This window comes from Leiobunum rupestre, chromosome 3 (assembly GCF_980474605.1).
Source record: "Leiobunum rupestre chromosome 3, qqLeiRupe1.1.hap1, whole genome shotgun sequence".
Lineage (NCBI taxonomy): Eukaryota > Metazoa > Arthropoda > Arachnida > Opiliones > Sclerosomatidae > Leiobunum > Leiobunum rupestre.
The window spans coordinates 9,947,044-9,959,488 of NC_143386.1; the positions used below are offsets into that span (position 1 = coordinate 9,947,044).

Genomic DNA, 12,445 nt, shown 5'->3' on the forward strand with positions numbered 1-12,445 from the left:
TTTGTTGCAACTATTAATGGATCTTTTAGTTTACGTAACCGTGATCGAACCATGAGGCGCAAATTTTATTTCTTTAATCGTGATTCTCGGAATTCTGGCGCGCGGTTATCTTCGTACAGACGCGAATTTTATGCCCGATCGTGTACTCCCGCCACTTGAGAATTGATAATGCCTAATATTAAATATTACCTATAGATGGCGTGACTTGCCCTTATTTTCCGCTGTGGCTTTTTTTAATTTTAAAAGGGAGCTAAGGATTTATTTGGCCTACATTTATTCATTCACGGTTTGGACAACTGATATTCTTATCGTTTGTTCACAATCTTTACAGCTAGTTTTAAGGCAAAGTCGCTAGCTGACTTGGGCCCGAGGTGTGGCCTTGGGTATTAGCTTAGCTGATTATTATTATTATTATTTAATTAAATTTCTCGTTAATCAGTCAGAGTTTTAGGCGATAATAAACGATTTATATAGCAAATCAATTAGACAGGGTAGGACTTTACAGAAACGGACCTTATATGGATAAGCGTGAAAAATCCGTGGGAATTATTTGATAGTTATAAATTGGTGTAAGTGCTACGTCACGCAACGTCACCTTTGCTTTATCTGATGGAGAAAAAAACTAGACTAAAATGGCGGCTATGGTCAAAGCTGTCGAGTAATAATAATAATTTTATAATAATATAATAATAAAGCTCCCAACACTTACTATTATTATATTAGTCTATAGTTGCTAAGGAATTAAATGGTTGGTTAAACAATTAAATAGTTTTATCAATATTATCAGAAGTTAATAATATAGCTCATAAGACAGAAGTATTTAGCCCATTAAAATAAAACATGTACGTTCGCAATGGGCACCCAAAATTTACGTTTAAAATAGTTTAAAAAAATATTTTTACCTCGCGCTATTTTTTCTACTAAAATGTCTTGAAAAATCAACGGGAGCTAACGAAGGTACATGTTTAAAACGATTAACATCAGCATTATATGGTAATGGATACTTCTCTCCTAAGTGATACCTTATCAACTTCTGATATTATCTGATTCATTTACATTTCGTATTGGAAATTATGCAAAGTATTCAGTTTCTCTTATAGTTTCAGTTCCCCTTTATTGACTCCCTAGCCGAAGTTATCGGAGTAATAACGGCATGACGTCACCGACACATTTACATAAAACGATATTATCGATATCTATCGGAATTAGAATTCGCGGCCTAATTAATTATTCCCTTTGAATTGATCAGTAGAACCGCCCATATCGAGACTATTTTCGTAGTCTATCGCGTTTCTTCCCCGAAGTTGAGAGGAGCCGACGGGGGAGGAGGAGGAGGAGGAGAGATGGAGAAAGACCAAACTAGTCGATCAGCAACGTGCATCTCCTCCGCTCTCTCTCCGAACGCCAACCCGTCCGATGCGAACGCGACCTTCTCCCTGAAACCCTTGCAATTGATTTCCCACACGTATATTCTCCAATGGGAAAAAATGATTTCGACTCACCCCTTGAGCGGATACTGTTGCTATCGTTGAAATCAGCAGTATTAACGTTATTACAATGAGACTGAAAAGAAAAAAGTTCAGAAAATTTTAGCACAGTTCTGCTATTTCCATTTAAATTCTAATCATAAAAATCGACGCTCGTGAATTTAAATTAAATTAAAAACTACGAAATTGTGGCATTAAAAATGTTTGATAAAGTAAAAAATTTTACTAACAATATATAAAGTTAAAATTTTTATGAGCAATAAAAATGTTTGATAAAGATAAAATTTTTATTGCCAATATAAATGTTTATTAAAGCAAAATTTTGATGAAATATTTATTCCACAATTTCGCGGTGTTCACTTTAATTTTACATTGATATTGTTGCTGTAAAACTAATGTTTAAAAAAGTAACGGTCCAACTTACTCGCTAGAATAGGAAGATCCGGTGGTCATCTTCATCCTGAGCCTCCTTCTGGCCGGTCCATCGCGACCGGACGGACTCCACATTGGCCTTTTGTTTTTATGGTCTTTCAAATTTGTAACCGTAGTCTTAAAAGAGAACCACACACACGCGATTTTCTTCTCAAAACAGCCGAGTCCGTCTACCAACGTTCATTTAACTCTTTTCGTATTTTTCCCTTAAATTTTTAAGGAATTAAAAATTGTGGAAAAGTAACACGCCAGGCCCCTTTGGCAGGGCTCTACCCCGTTTTGACCATATCGTCCCTATCTTTTGGGGTGGCCAATTCCGCGACAAAGCCTGTCGGAAAAGCTGGAAGTGAAGGGGTGGCTAGAATTGCCAAAAAATAAAACTGTAAAAAAGTAGTAATACTTTAGGGCGGCGAAGTCAGCGTGCGGTCGCGGGTGTCGGTCCCGCGCTGGAATCCTTGCTCTCGCCGGCGTTGTCCGAAAGTTCCCTCGCCTCGCCTTCACTCGCGCTCTCTCCACGGAGAAGCGAGAATAAAGATATTGCCCGAATTATCCCGGCTTCGCATCCCTCTGACGGCGGAGTCGTTTCCCCGACGGCGGAGGCGTACAAGTCACGTGAGCGTCTCTCAGGACGCCCCCCTTTCGCGATCGGCGTGGCGGAGGAACTACTTTCTTTCCTTTCCGCTTCGTGTATAAAGACTTTTCTGGACAGCATCCCCCCCCCCCGCTCTCTTCCGCTTTCATCTTTTTGGCCGCGTATACAAAATTGTATCCACCATAAACACCCATCAAATGGATGGTTGTGCCTACTTTCCACAGTGGCCCTAGGCCTTCTAAAAGCTCACTTTTATATTTGTGGTTTTTCAAAGGAATAGACATTTAAAAAGAACGTATTTGGTTTTTAAGGCAAATGCCTTGGGGATATTTTCCTATGAATATAAATAAAAGTTTTGTTCAAAAATTCTAACTTCCTTTGAACGTTTTTGAAATATGATATTTTTATGGAAATCGGAAGTAAAAACTTAATATTCTTCGAGGGGAAAAATAAGAATTTCAATTCCAAAATCAGTTCTGATATCTCGAAGTCATATATCTAAATCTTTAAAAATATAAATTTAAAATCTCATCATCCTATATCCATCATGAGTATCAGATCTTAAAATATCTAAATATCTAAAAAACAAGTTTTAAATCTTATCATCCTAACCATCATGAGTATAAGATCTTAAAATATCTAAATATCTAAAAAACAAGTTTTAAATCTTATCATCCTAGCCATCATGAGTATCAGATCTAAAAATATCTAAATCTCTAAAAGAACAAGTTTTAAATATCATCATCCTAGCCATCATGAGTATGAGATCTAAAAATATGTAAATCTCTAAATAAACAAGTTTTAAATCTCACCACCCTAGCCATCATGAGTATCAGATCTAAAAATATCTAAATCTCTAAAAATACAAGTTTTAAATCTCATCATCCTAGCCATCATGAGTATCAGATCTAAAAATATCTAAATCTCTAAAAATGCAAGTTTTAAATCTCACCACCCTAGCCATCATGAGTATCAGATCTAAAAATATCTAAATCTCTAAAAAAACATTTTTATACCCATAAATACATATTAAATTTTAAATCTTATCATCCTAGCCATCATGAGTATCAGATCTAAAAAAACAGTTTATATCCAAATAATCTGAACATTTAGATCAGGATTTTTGGATCTTAAAATCCATATTAAATTTTAAATTTCATCATCCTAGCCATCATGAGTATTAGATCGAAAATATCTAAATCTCTATAAAACTAGTTTTATGTCCTAAAATCCTGAACTAAATCATCCTCTAATATCTTTAAATCCATATTAAAATCTTTAAACCAGTCCAGTTGTAATTCCTAGTAGGAACTACTATTATTTATCCAAGGTGTGGCCAATATTTTTTCTTATACGACTATACATTTCGTACGTCCTGGCAATAATTATCTTTATTGGAGCGCAAGTTCATTTACTAAAATTACCCTTTACAAACAAAAATGCATTAAAAACCAATTAAATATTGTACGCGTTTCAATACACAATTTTAATTACTTTTGTATACAAATAAATTCTTTTTTTCCTTTCGAATTCTGTGGGATATTTTGTCGAATTCGTCTCGTGTGGGTGTAGAGTTTCCTTCCCCCTCGCGTTCCGAAGAGACGTCGAGAATCGGGGGACTATTTTATCTCTCCGAGTGGCGGAAGAGTACGCCGGAGAAAAGGCGTCGTTCGGTTTTCCGTCCTGCGAGAGGAGAAAAGTTGGCTTCTTCCAAAACCAGCGAAGGCCCAAAAGCGGCTTCGGCGTTTCGGGCTATGGCGAGTTCTTGCCGCGGGACGGGCCGATAACTTCCCCACGAGACCGGCTACGAAGGTGGACATCGAACAAAACAACGCTACCGCCACTGGAACGGACAAGAAACTGACCGATAATTTTCCCACTTAAATTGTTAGTTGTCGACCAAAAATCGGCCGAGTTTATAAAGAGGTTTAAAATTTCATGTTTGGGTCGGTCGTGGGCCCTACGCGAGAACTGTGGACCTGACCGCGATGTTTTTGAAAGATTTTTTGCTGTGCATCGTCTGCTCCTTTGCGTTGCTTCGAGCTGCGGATTCCGCGGTGAGTGTTCAAGCGCCTTATTACATTGTATCATTTTTTGCGTCTCGTTGAAATTAGGCCTACGAACGCGTATTTCTAACCCGCTGATTTTTGCGTCTAACGGTAACTATGCCTATTTTATTTAATAATTAAGTCATTATTATTATTATTATTATTATTTATTTAGCTTCCCATAACTATTTTTTAAACTGTGAATGATTAATAGCGTTAATTTCTTTTAATTGTAATTCTTAAAATTGTACCGGTTGAAAAAGAAACTTTCCGGAACGTTTCTCGAATCTAGCGCGTCTTCGGTTAGGGTTGTTCCGTCTACGATAGTGGAGAGAGTAATCGATCAGCGCGCGCCGTCCGTCCCGCGGGAACGTTCTCCCACTCCGAACTGGAACCGTCTCGGAAAAGTTGCCTTCCAGGGGTATACTTTTAGATTGAACCGGAGAATTTTTGTCAGATTCCGAAATTCGAATTTATGATATATTTGGTCATTTTTACAGATTGTGGAATCGAAGGGTACTATTTTTGGGGGGTGAGTAGAGGGAATATAGACCGTTTTCTGAATGAATATGCTATTTGGAAAGGGTCGAATTCGAAGATATATCCTTATATATTTTTGCGAAGTAGCTAAAACCTTGTTTATCTCGCATTTACATTTGCTGGAACGTTGAAATATTACCTATTCTGTCTCGAAAGAACGCGCTTGGGCTTAAACTTTTGATATTTTCAGCTCTCTATGCATTTATATATATTATATATATATGCAATTGACTATATTATCCGCGTAGCATTATATGGGAGCGTATTTTCATAACAGGTTTTATTTTCTGTATCCCCCGCTTTTAAAAGAAGCCGAACAAAAAAAAAACAGGCCACAAATAATGCGCGAAATTTACGATTGGGCTCTTCCTATCTTCTTAAACGAGACGAAACAAGGCGTCGCGTTTTGATGAACTCTATCAAGACCCTTCCCTACTTAATTTGACACATTGTGGGGAAGATTCAGGACCGTGCAGAGGGGGAGGGGGACCGGGATGGTAATATCCCGGGGTCCGGTGGAAATGGGCTTGCTTTTTAGGGGCCGGGTATCATAGGGGCCCATAGCCTTGCCCTTCACCAGCAGCCCCTTGGATATTTCAGTTAGAAGGGCCCGCGAAAATTCCCAGGGCCCGGTGGAAATGGGCCCATAAGCATGATTTTTAGGGCCCGGTACCATAAGGGCCCATAGCCTCGCCCTTCACCAGTAGCCCCCTTGGAAATTTCAGTTAGAGGGGCCAGCAAAATATCTCCGGGGTCCGGTGGAAATTGGCCCATAAGCATGATTTTTAGGGGCCCGGTACCATAAAGCAGCCCCCTTGAAAATTTCATTTAGAAGGGCCCGCGATTCATTCATTTCCTCCCGGGGCCCGAAATGTCTCTGCACGACTTTGCGAAGATTTGAAAGTGTTGTGTATTTTAGGAAATTATGACTGGTTAATTTATTTAAAAATTAAATCTAGAGTGCATTCAGGTACCAAAGATGCATTCTTGCCGAAGCTTTACTAAGTATTCATCTTTTTGGAGAGGTTGCGCCATCTATGCGCAAGATTTGAAACTATTAGTCGAAATTTGCTAGCTCTTGCTCTATTTACTTAATAGTTTGATTAAGAGCCTTTTAAGTTAGTATTGAGAAACCTAACTAATTTTGCCGCTGAGTTTTCGATTGCTAAACGCAAAGCTTCCACTAATTTGACGAAAATCCAGTAAATTAAGATTATCGCGCTGGTCGCTAGGGGGCTCTATACTAACTGAAAAGGCAAATGAATCTTATAAAGACAGCAACGCGTGGACTAAAACTAATTTGCTGACTTGTTTTTTAAGATTTGTGAAATTGCAATTCATGACGTGGTGTTAAAGGAATAGAAAATCGTTCATGTATTGAATTTTACCCGCTATACGCTTATTCTCCACGGGCCCCGATATATTTCCGGGGCCCCTGGCAGGACGGGGCCCCGGGTTTCGACGATTCTCATTAGTTTATCCTTGAAAAGGGCTAACATCTCTTGTGAGGCCCACCATTATTGTTTTTTTTAGCCCGGGCCCGTTATTTTTTTTATTACCGAGTATACACCCATCTCCAAAGTATAGTTGCGAAACTGTATAATTTTCTCTAGTAATAACTGCTCTCTTTGGGGCCTGGAATATTAGATTTCTCAGGGCCCGGGCCCGTGCAACTTTTGAGTACCGAGTATACAACCATCTCCAAAGTATAGCCGCGAAACTGTATAATTTTCTCTAGTAATAACTGCTCTCTTTGGGGCCTGGAATATTAGATTTATCAGGGCCCGGGCCCGTGCAACTTTTGAGTACCGAGTATACAACCATCTCCAAAGTATAGCCGCGAAACTGTATAATTTTCTCTAGTAATAACTGCTCTCTTTGGGGCCTGGAATATTAGATTTCTCAGGGCCCGGGCCCGTGCAACTTTTGAGTACCGAGTATACAACCATCTCCAAAGTATAGCCGCGAAACTGTATAATTTTCTCTAGTAATAACTGCTCTCTTTGGGGCCTGGAATATTAGATTTCTCAGGGCCCGGGCCCGTGCAACTTTTGAGTACCGAGTATACAACCATCTCCAAAGTATAGCCGCGAAACTGTATAATTTTCTCTAGTAATAACTGCTCTCTTGTTTGTTTTGTCAGGGCCCGGGGCCGCTTTCGACGGCCCTGAAGTTATCTAATATACCCCTTAAATTATGTCAGGTATGTGGAAAAACAACACATCCATAAGACGCCCATGCGGTGCTGTTCCGAAAGAAACCGCGAAAACATTTTTCGACATGCTGCAAAGCATTATTCACGGGGCAAATGACTTTATCGGGCCCTCGTTCGTAGTAGCTCCCCCCCTTCCCTTTCTCTATTTCTCCCTTTGGTGGGAAATGCCTATAGGGCGCGATTTGCACCGCGAAATCATCTTCCGAGTGATTTTTCACGACACCCCACCCTTCTCCAACACCAGCCGAAAGATGCTGGTACCGCAAGTTTCACTTTTCAAAAAGTTTGCTCACTTTTTTAATAAAATAAGGCGGAAAAAAAACCGCGGGGTTAAAAAGAAAGATAATTTTGAATTTCCTCTTTAAAGGGAATGATTACCTCACAGACACGCTCACGCCCACCTGATTCTAGCGCCCCCTTTTGAGCTTTTACGACGATCCCCTCCCATTCGTTTAATTCTCCATCAGTTCCCTTTTTCGCGCTAGTTTAGGTCACGGTGTCTTTCCTAGATGGCGCTATTGAGATGCACCTGCTCCTTGGAAACGCGATATATTATATTCGGAATCAACCTTACCTGTTAGCGCGAATGAAGGCTAGATGAACCTTCGTATTTCTTCGCCTTATGTTGTAGGTAATATGTTTCCCCCCGCGATAGACGATCCGAGCCTCTCTATTCGATTATTTCTTGAGCTTTGACACGTTTTTTTGGTCGGATTAGAGGTTAATTATTAAGAAATTTGGCTCAAATATTTTGGAATTTGCTGGTTAATAGACAGTTTTAACACCGCATTCAAATTTTGGATTGAAAACTTTGGAAACAAATTGAGATCTAGACGTTAGAATTTTAAATAGCAGACAACGTTTGGGCTGCGTTCAGTAAAACACAAGGGATAAAATTTTGTAAAATAATGCCTGCCCCGTGTGCGGAAAGGCTTAACTAAAATATCCACTGAAACAAATAATTTATATCAAATTTTGTAAATTTTCTTCATTAATTTATGCAGTTTATCATAAGTAACATAACAACAATAAGGATGTCACTTCTTATTGTTTTAATGATACTTTTCTGACCGAAACATATTTAGACACTAGGGGGCTCTGTGCTGAACTAAACTTTGATTACGCATTAGCTCTGAAAATCAGTTCGGTGATAATTTCTGTTAATTGTCATACATATGGAAATTATGTTACTTACGGTAATAATATAACTATCAGTCAACTGCTAAAATGAACTCAACGAATTTATTTTGTAACCGAATAATTTATATAATATAAAAATTAAAAAAATTTGCAATTTTAGATTAAAAGGTCAGAGAAAATCTCAAAAGCAAATTAATTTGCTTATTAGCCAGAAATTTTCAAACGATAGTTTTAAATACGACATTTTAGTTTTATGGAGTAAATTTAACAATACATAATTCCAAAATATTTAGAATTACAAATCTTTTTAGTTTTCCATTTTTCATATATTTATATTAAATGAATTAATTCTAAATCTATTATTCAATTTTCATTTATTTCCAGCCTGAAGTAAATCTTGATTAAATTACTTAATCTAATTTTCACGTAAATTTCCTTTTTGTCAATAATGGTAAATAAATCTTATTGAAATTTCGTGATTTATATTTTTATAATGAATAATATCAGAACAAAAGTTTTAATTTAATAAAAATACCTAATCTAACTTTCCATCTTTTGTCAAAAATGGTACAAAAATCATATTGAAATTTCGTGATTTATATTTCTATAATGAAAAATATCAGAACATAAGTTTTAATTTAATAAAAAAATACCTAATCTAACTTTCCATCTGTTGTCAAAAATGGTACAAAAATCATATTTAAATTTCGTAATTTATGTTTCTATCATAAATAATATCAGAACAGAAGTTTTAATTTAATAAAAAATACCTAATCTAACTTTCCATCTGTTGTCAAAAATGGTACAAAAATCATATTTAAATTTCGTGATTTATATTTCTATAATGAATAATATCAGAACAGAATATTTAATTTAATAAAAAATACCTAATCTAACTTTCCATCTGATGTCAAAAATGGTACAAAAATCATATTACAATTTCGTAATTTATGTTTCTATCATAAATAATACCAGAACAGAAGTTTTAATTTAATAAAAATACCTAATCTAACTTTCCATCTTTTGTCAAAATGGTACAAAAATCATATTGAAATTTCGTGATTTATATTTCTATATTGAAAAATATCAGAACGGAATATTTAATTTAATAAAAAATACCTAATCTAACTTTCCATCTTTTGTCAAAAATGGTACAAAAATCATATTTAAATTTCGTAATTTATGTTTCTATCATAAATAATATCAGAACAGAAGTTTTAATTTAATAAAAAATACCTAATCTAACTTTCCATCTGTTGTCAAAAATGGTACAAAAATCATATTGAAATTTCGTGATTTATATTTCTATATTGAAAAATATCAGAACGGAATATTTAATTTAATAAAAAATACCTAATCTAACTTTCCATCTTTTGTCAAAAATGATACAAAAATCATATTTAAATTTCGTAATTTATGTTTCTATCATAAATAATATCAGAACAGAAGTTTTAATTTAATAAAAAATACCTAATCTAACTTTCCATCTGTTGTCAAAAATGGTACAAAAATCATATTGAAATTTCGTGATTTATATTTCTATATTGAAAAATATCAGAACGGAATATTTAATTTAATAAAAAATACCTAATCTAACTTTCCATCTTTTGTCAAAAATGATACAAAAATCATATTTAAATTTCGTAATTTATGTTTCTATCATAAATAATATCAGAACAGAAGTTTTAATTTAATAAAAAATACCTAATCTAACTTTCCATCTGTTGTCAAAAATGGTACAAAAATGATATCGAAATTTCGTGATTTATATTTCTATAATGAATAATATCAGAACAGAATATTTAATTTAATAAAATACCTAATCTAATTTTCCATAAAGCTTAATAAAAATTCCACCATTTGTATTTATATAATGAATCACGTCAGTACTGCTCGAGCTCTTAATTCGCGTTTAATTTAATTAATGTCCGCTCTAAAAGAGCAGGAATTCGTGGAGAATCGGTTAAGGACCAACGATGAACCCAATTCCTTTAAGCACGAAGCGGACAAAACTGTAAAGAGCCCGTTACAGAAGTAGAAAAATTATGAAGAGGCTTTGAAGGAAGAATTCCAAAAAGGCTTGGCAATTTTTTTCGAGCCGTGGTAGATATTTTTTGTTGACGTTGAGCGTGAAACTGAGCAGTTACGATTTGAGGGACATTTTTAGGTCCTCTTTCCCGAAGTGCCCCCTTCGCTTGACGCTCATTTTTTGGCCCTTCTGGATTGCAGTACGCTATAAGGCCTAACAATACCGCCTTTCAACTCCACTGTCAACTGACGTCGTTCTCCGATTATATACATATATCGTGACTTGGAAGTTAAGAGAGGTTAAGCGAAGAAATTTAAACTTGAAATTCGAAATGCCTCGTCAGCACTGCCAACTTGGCTTGACGTATACGTTTGCAATGCATTATGGAAGCTCGGTCTTTTCCGTTTCGTAACGTCGAGTGCTTAATCTCTAATATCTTTCGGCCTCTTTAGATTTCGTAGTACAAGGACAAAAATGATATTTAACTGAGTGTTTCTCGTCCCGTTTAAGGACATTTATTAATTAGAAATTGAGAGTGAGTCTTAGCTGTAGTTTGGCTACCGCGTAACGTGCGCGTCTAGATAGGGCTAAATGTTTTACCGTGTACAGACCTTTTTAAAATGGCTTAAAGGGAAACCAAAATTTAAGCAGGTCGATTTTAATATTTATGTTTATGCTAGATTGCCCCTATTTCACCTTTTTAGTGGAAAGGAAATAACAACTTACTGATTTATTACCAAAATGTTTTACACTTTTTTAAACAATGTTTTATGAAAAAACAATAAATTCTTTTGTAACATAAGACAAATTCAGTATGTAAAATTACAATTAGATGGACCAGGGTGAGAGGTCGGACATAAACCAAAAATGTGTACGGGATCCGATTTTGAAATCCGGGATTTCACGCTGGATTTCAAAATTCAAGATTTCTTGTTGGATTTCGGATATCTTAACTTTCGACCCGGGTTTCGAGACTTCTTGTTGGATTCCGGATTTCTTACCTTTTTTCCCGGATTTCGAGATTTATCGTCGTATTTCGAGATTTCATGAATTTTAGTCGGATTTCAGGATTTCGGATTTTTTTACTTTTGTCCCGGATTTCGGGATTTCAAAATTTTTTGTTGGATTTCGGATTTCATGGCTTTTGTCCCGGATCTCGGAATATATCGTCTGATTTCTCAATTTCCCGCTGGGTTTCAATATTTCACGTCGGATTTCGGGATTTCTCGTCGAATTTCGCGATATTGAAATTTCTCGATTTCTTATCGGATATCTAGATTTCAAGATTTTGCATCGGATTTCTGGATTTCTTGCCAGATTTTGAATAAATCCAGACTGGATTTCGAATTCTTGGAAAGCATACCGGATTCTTTGAATATCCGTCCCCTCGAACCAGGATGGAGATAATAAATCAAAATACTCATATTACACCTATTACACCACCATTTGATGCCTCAAAAATAAACAATTAAAAACCCGTTACTCAATTACGATTAAATTAACTGCTATTGGTAAGGGATTTTCCAAACCAATAATGTCCCCCTTAACGTATCCATTCGATGACGTCCCCACAATGACGGCTGGGAGGGGGGGGTAAAGCAAGCTCATTACAAATTGCATTACGTCCCAACCATTAGCAAACAAAGGAAACCGATCCTAGACGGACCCACGGGAGGGGGGTGGGGTAGATCCATACCCTATCCCCCCTTCACGCGGAAAGTAGACAATAGAAAATGGCGAGAATAGTCCTTTCAACCAGTAGACAGGGTCTCCGACCATTGCGTCAAAAATTCCGGCACAAACGGAAAGTGGGAGCAGAAGTGAACCTAGCCGCGGCCCTCCCCCGTAGGAAGGAGGAACGACCAAAAAAAATACCAAACCCCAAAAACCATCCATTGATGGTTTTGGAAAAGCCGAACTATCCGCCCAGCTCGTCCCCTTCTTGTGACTTGACAGCGTTCA

At 36.5% G+C, this 12,445-nt stretch overlaps 2 protein-coding genes across 3 annotated transcripts in view; one reads left to right on the plus strand and one right to left on the minus strand.

The window, feature by feature from the left end:
• Window positions 1-2,486, minus strand: part of Col4a1 (Collagen type IV alpha 1) — a 49,608-nt gene extending 47,122 nt beyond the window's left edge. The window contains exons 1-3 of one of the 2 annotated variants that reach the window (XM_090167792.1): window positions 2,320-2,486; window positions 1,912-2,247; window positions 1,503-1,563 (exon numbers count right to left, since the gene is read on the minus strand). In XM_090167792.1, the coding sequence (XP_090023918.1) occupies window positions 1,503-1,563; window positions 1,912-1,994 (144 nt within the window). In that variant the 5' untranslated portion in view covers window positions 1,995-2,247; window positions 2,320-2,486. Of the gene's footprint in view, window positions 1-1,502; window positions 1,564-1,911; window positions 2,260-2,319 lie in introns of both variants that reach the window. The other variant, XM_090167791.1, reaches the window with a different exon arrangement.
• A 1,701-nt stretch (window positions 2,487-4,187) lies between these two features.
• LOC149949445 (uncharacterized) overlaps window positions 4,188-12,445 on the plus strand; it is an 87,981-nt gene continuing 79,723 nt past the window's right edge. The window contains exon 1 of the mRNA XM_090167793.1: window positions 4,188-4,568. Coding sequence (XP_090023919.1) covers window positions 4,500-4,568 — 69 coding nt within the window. The 5' untranslated portion in view covers window positions 4,188-4,499. The remainder of the gene's footprint in view (window positions 4,569-12,445) is intronic.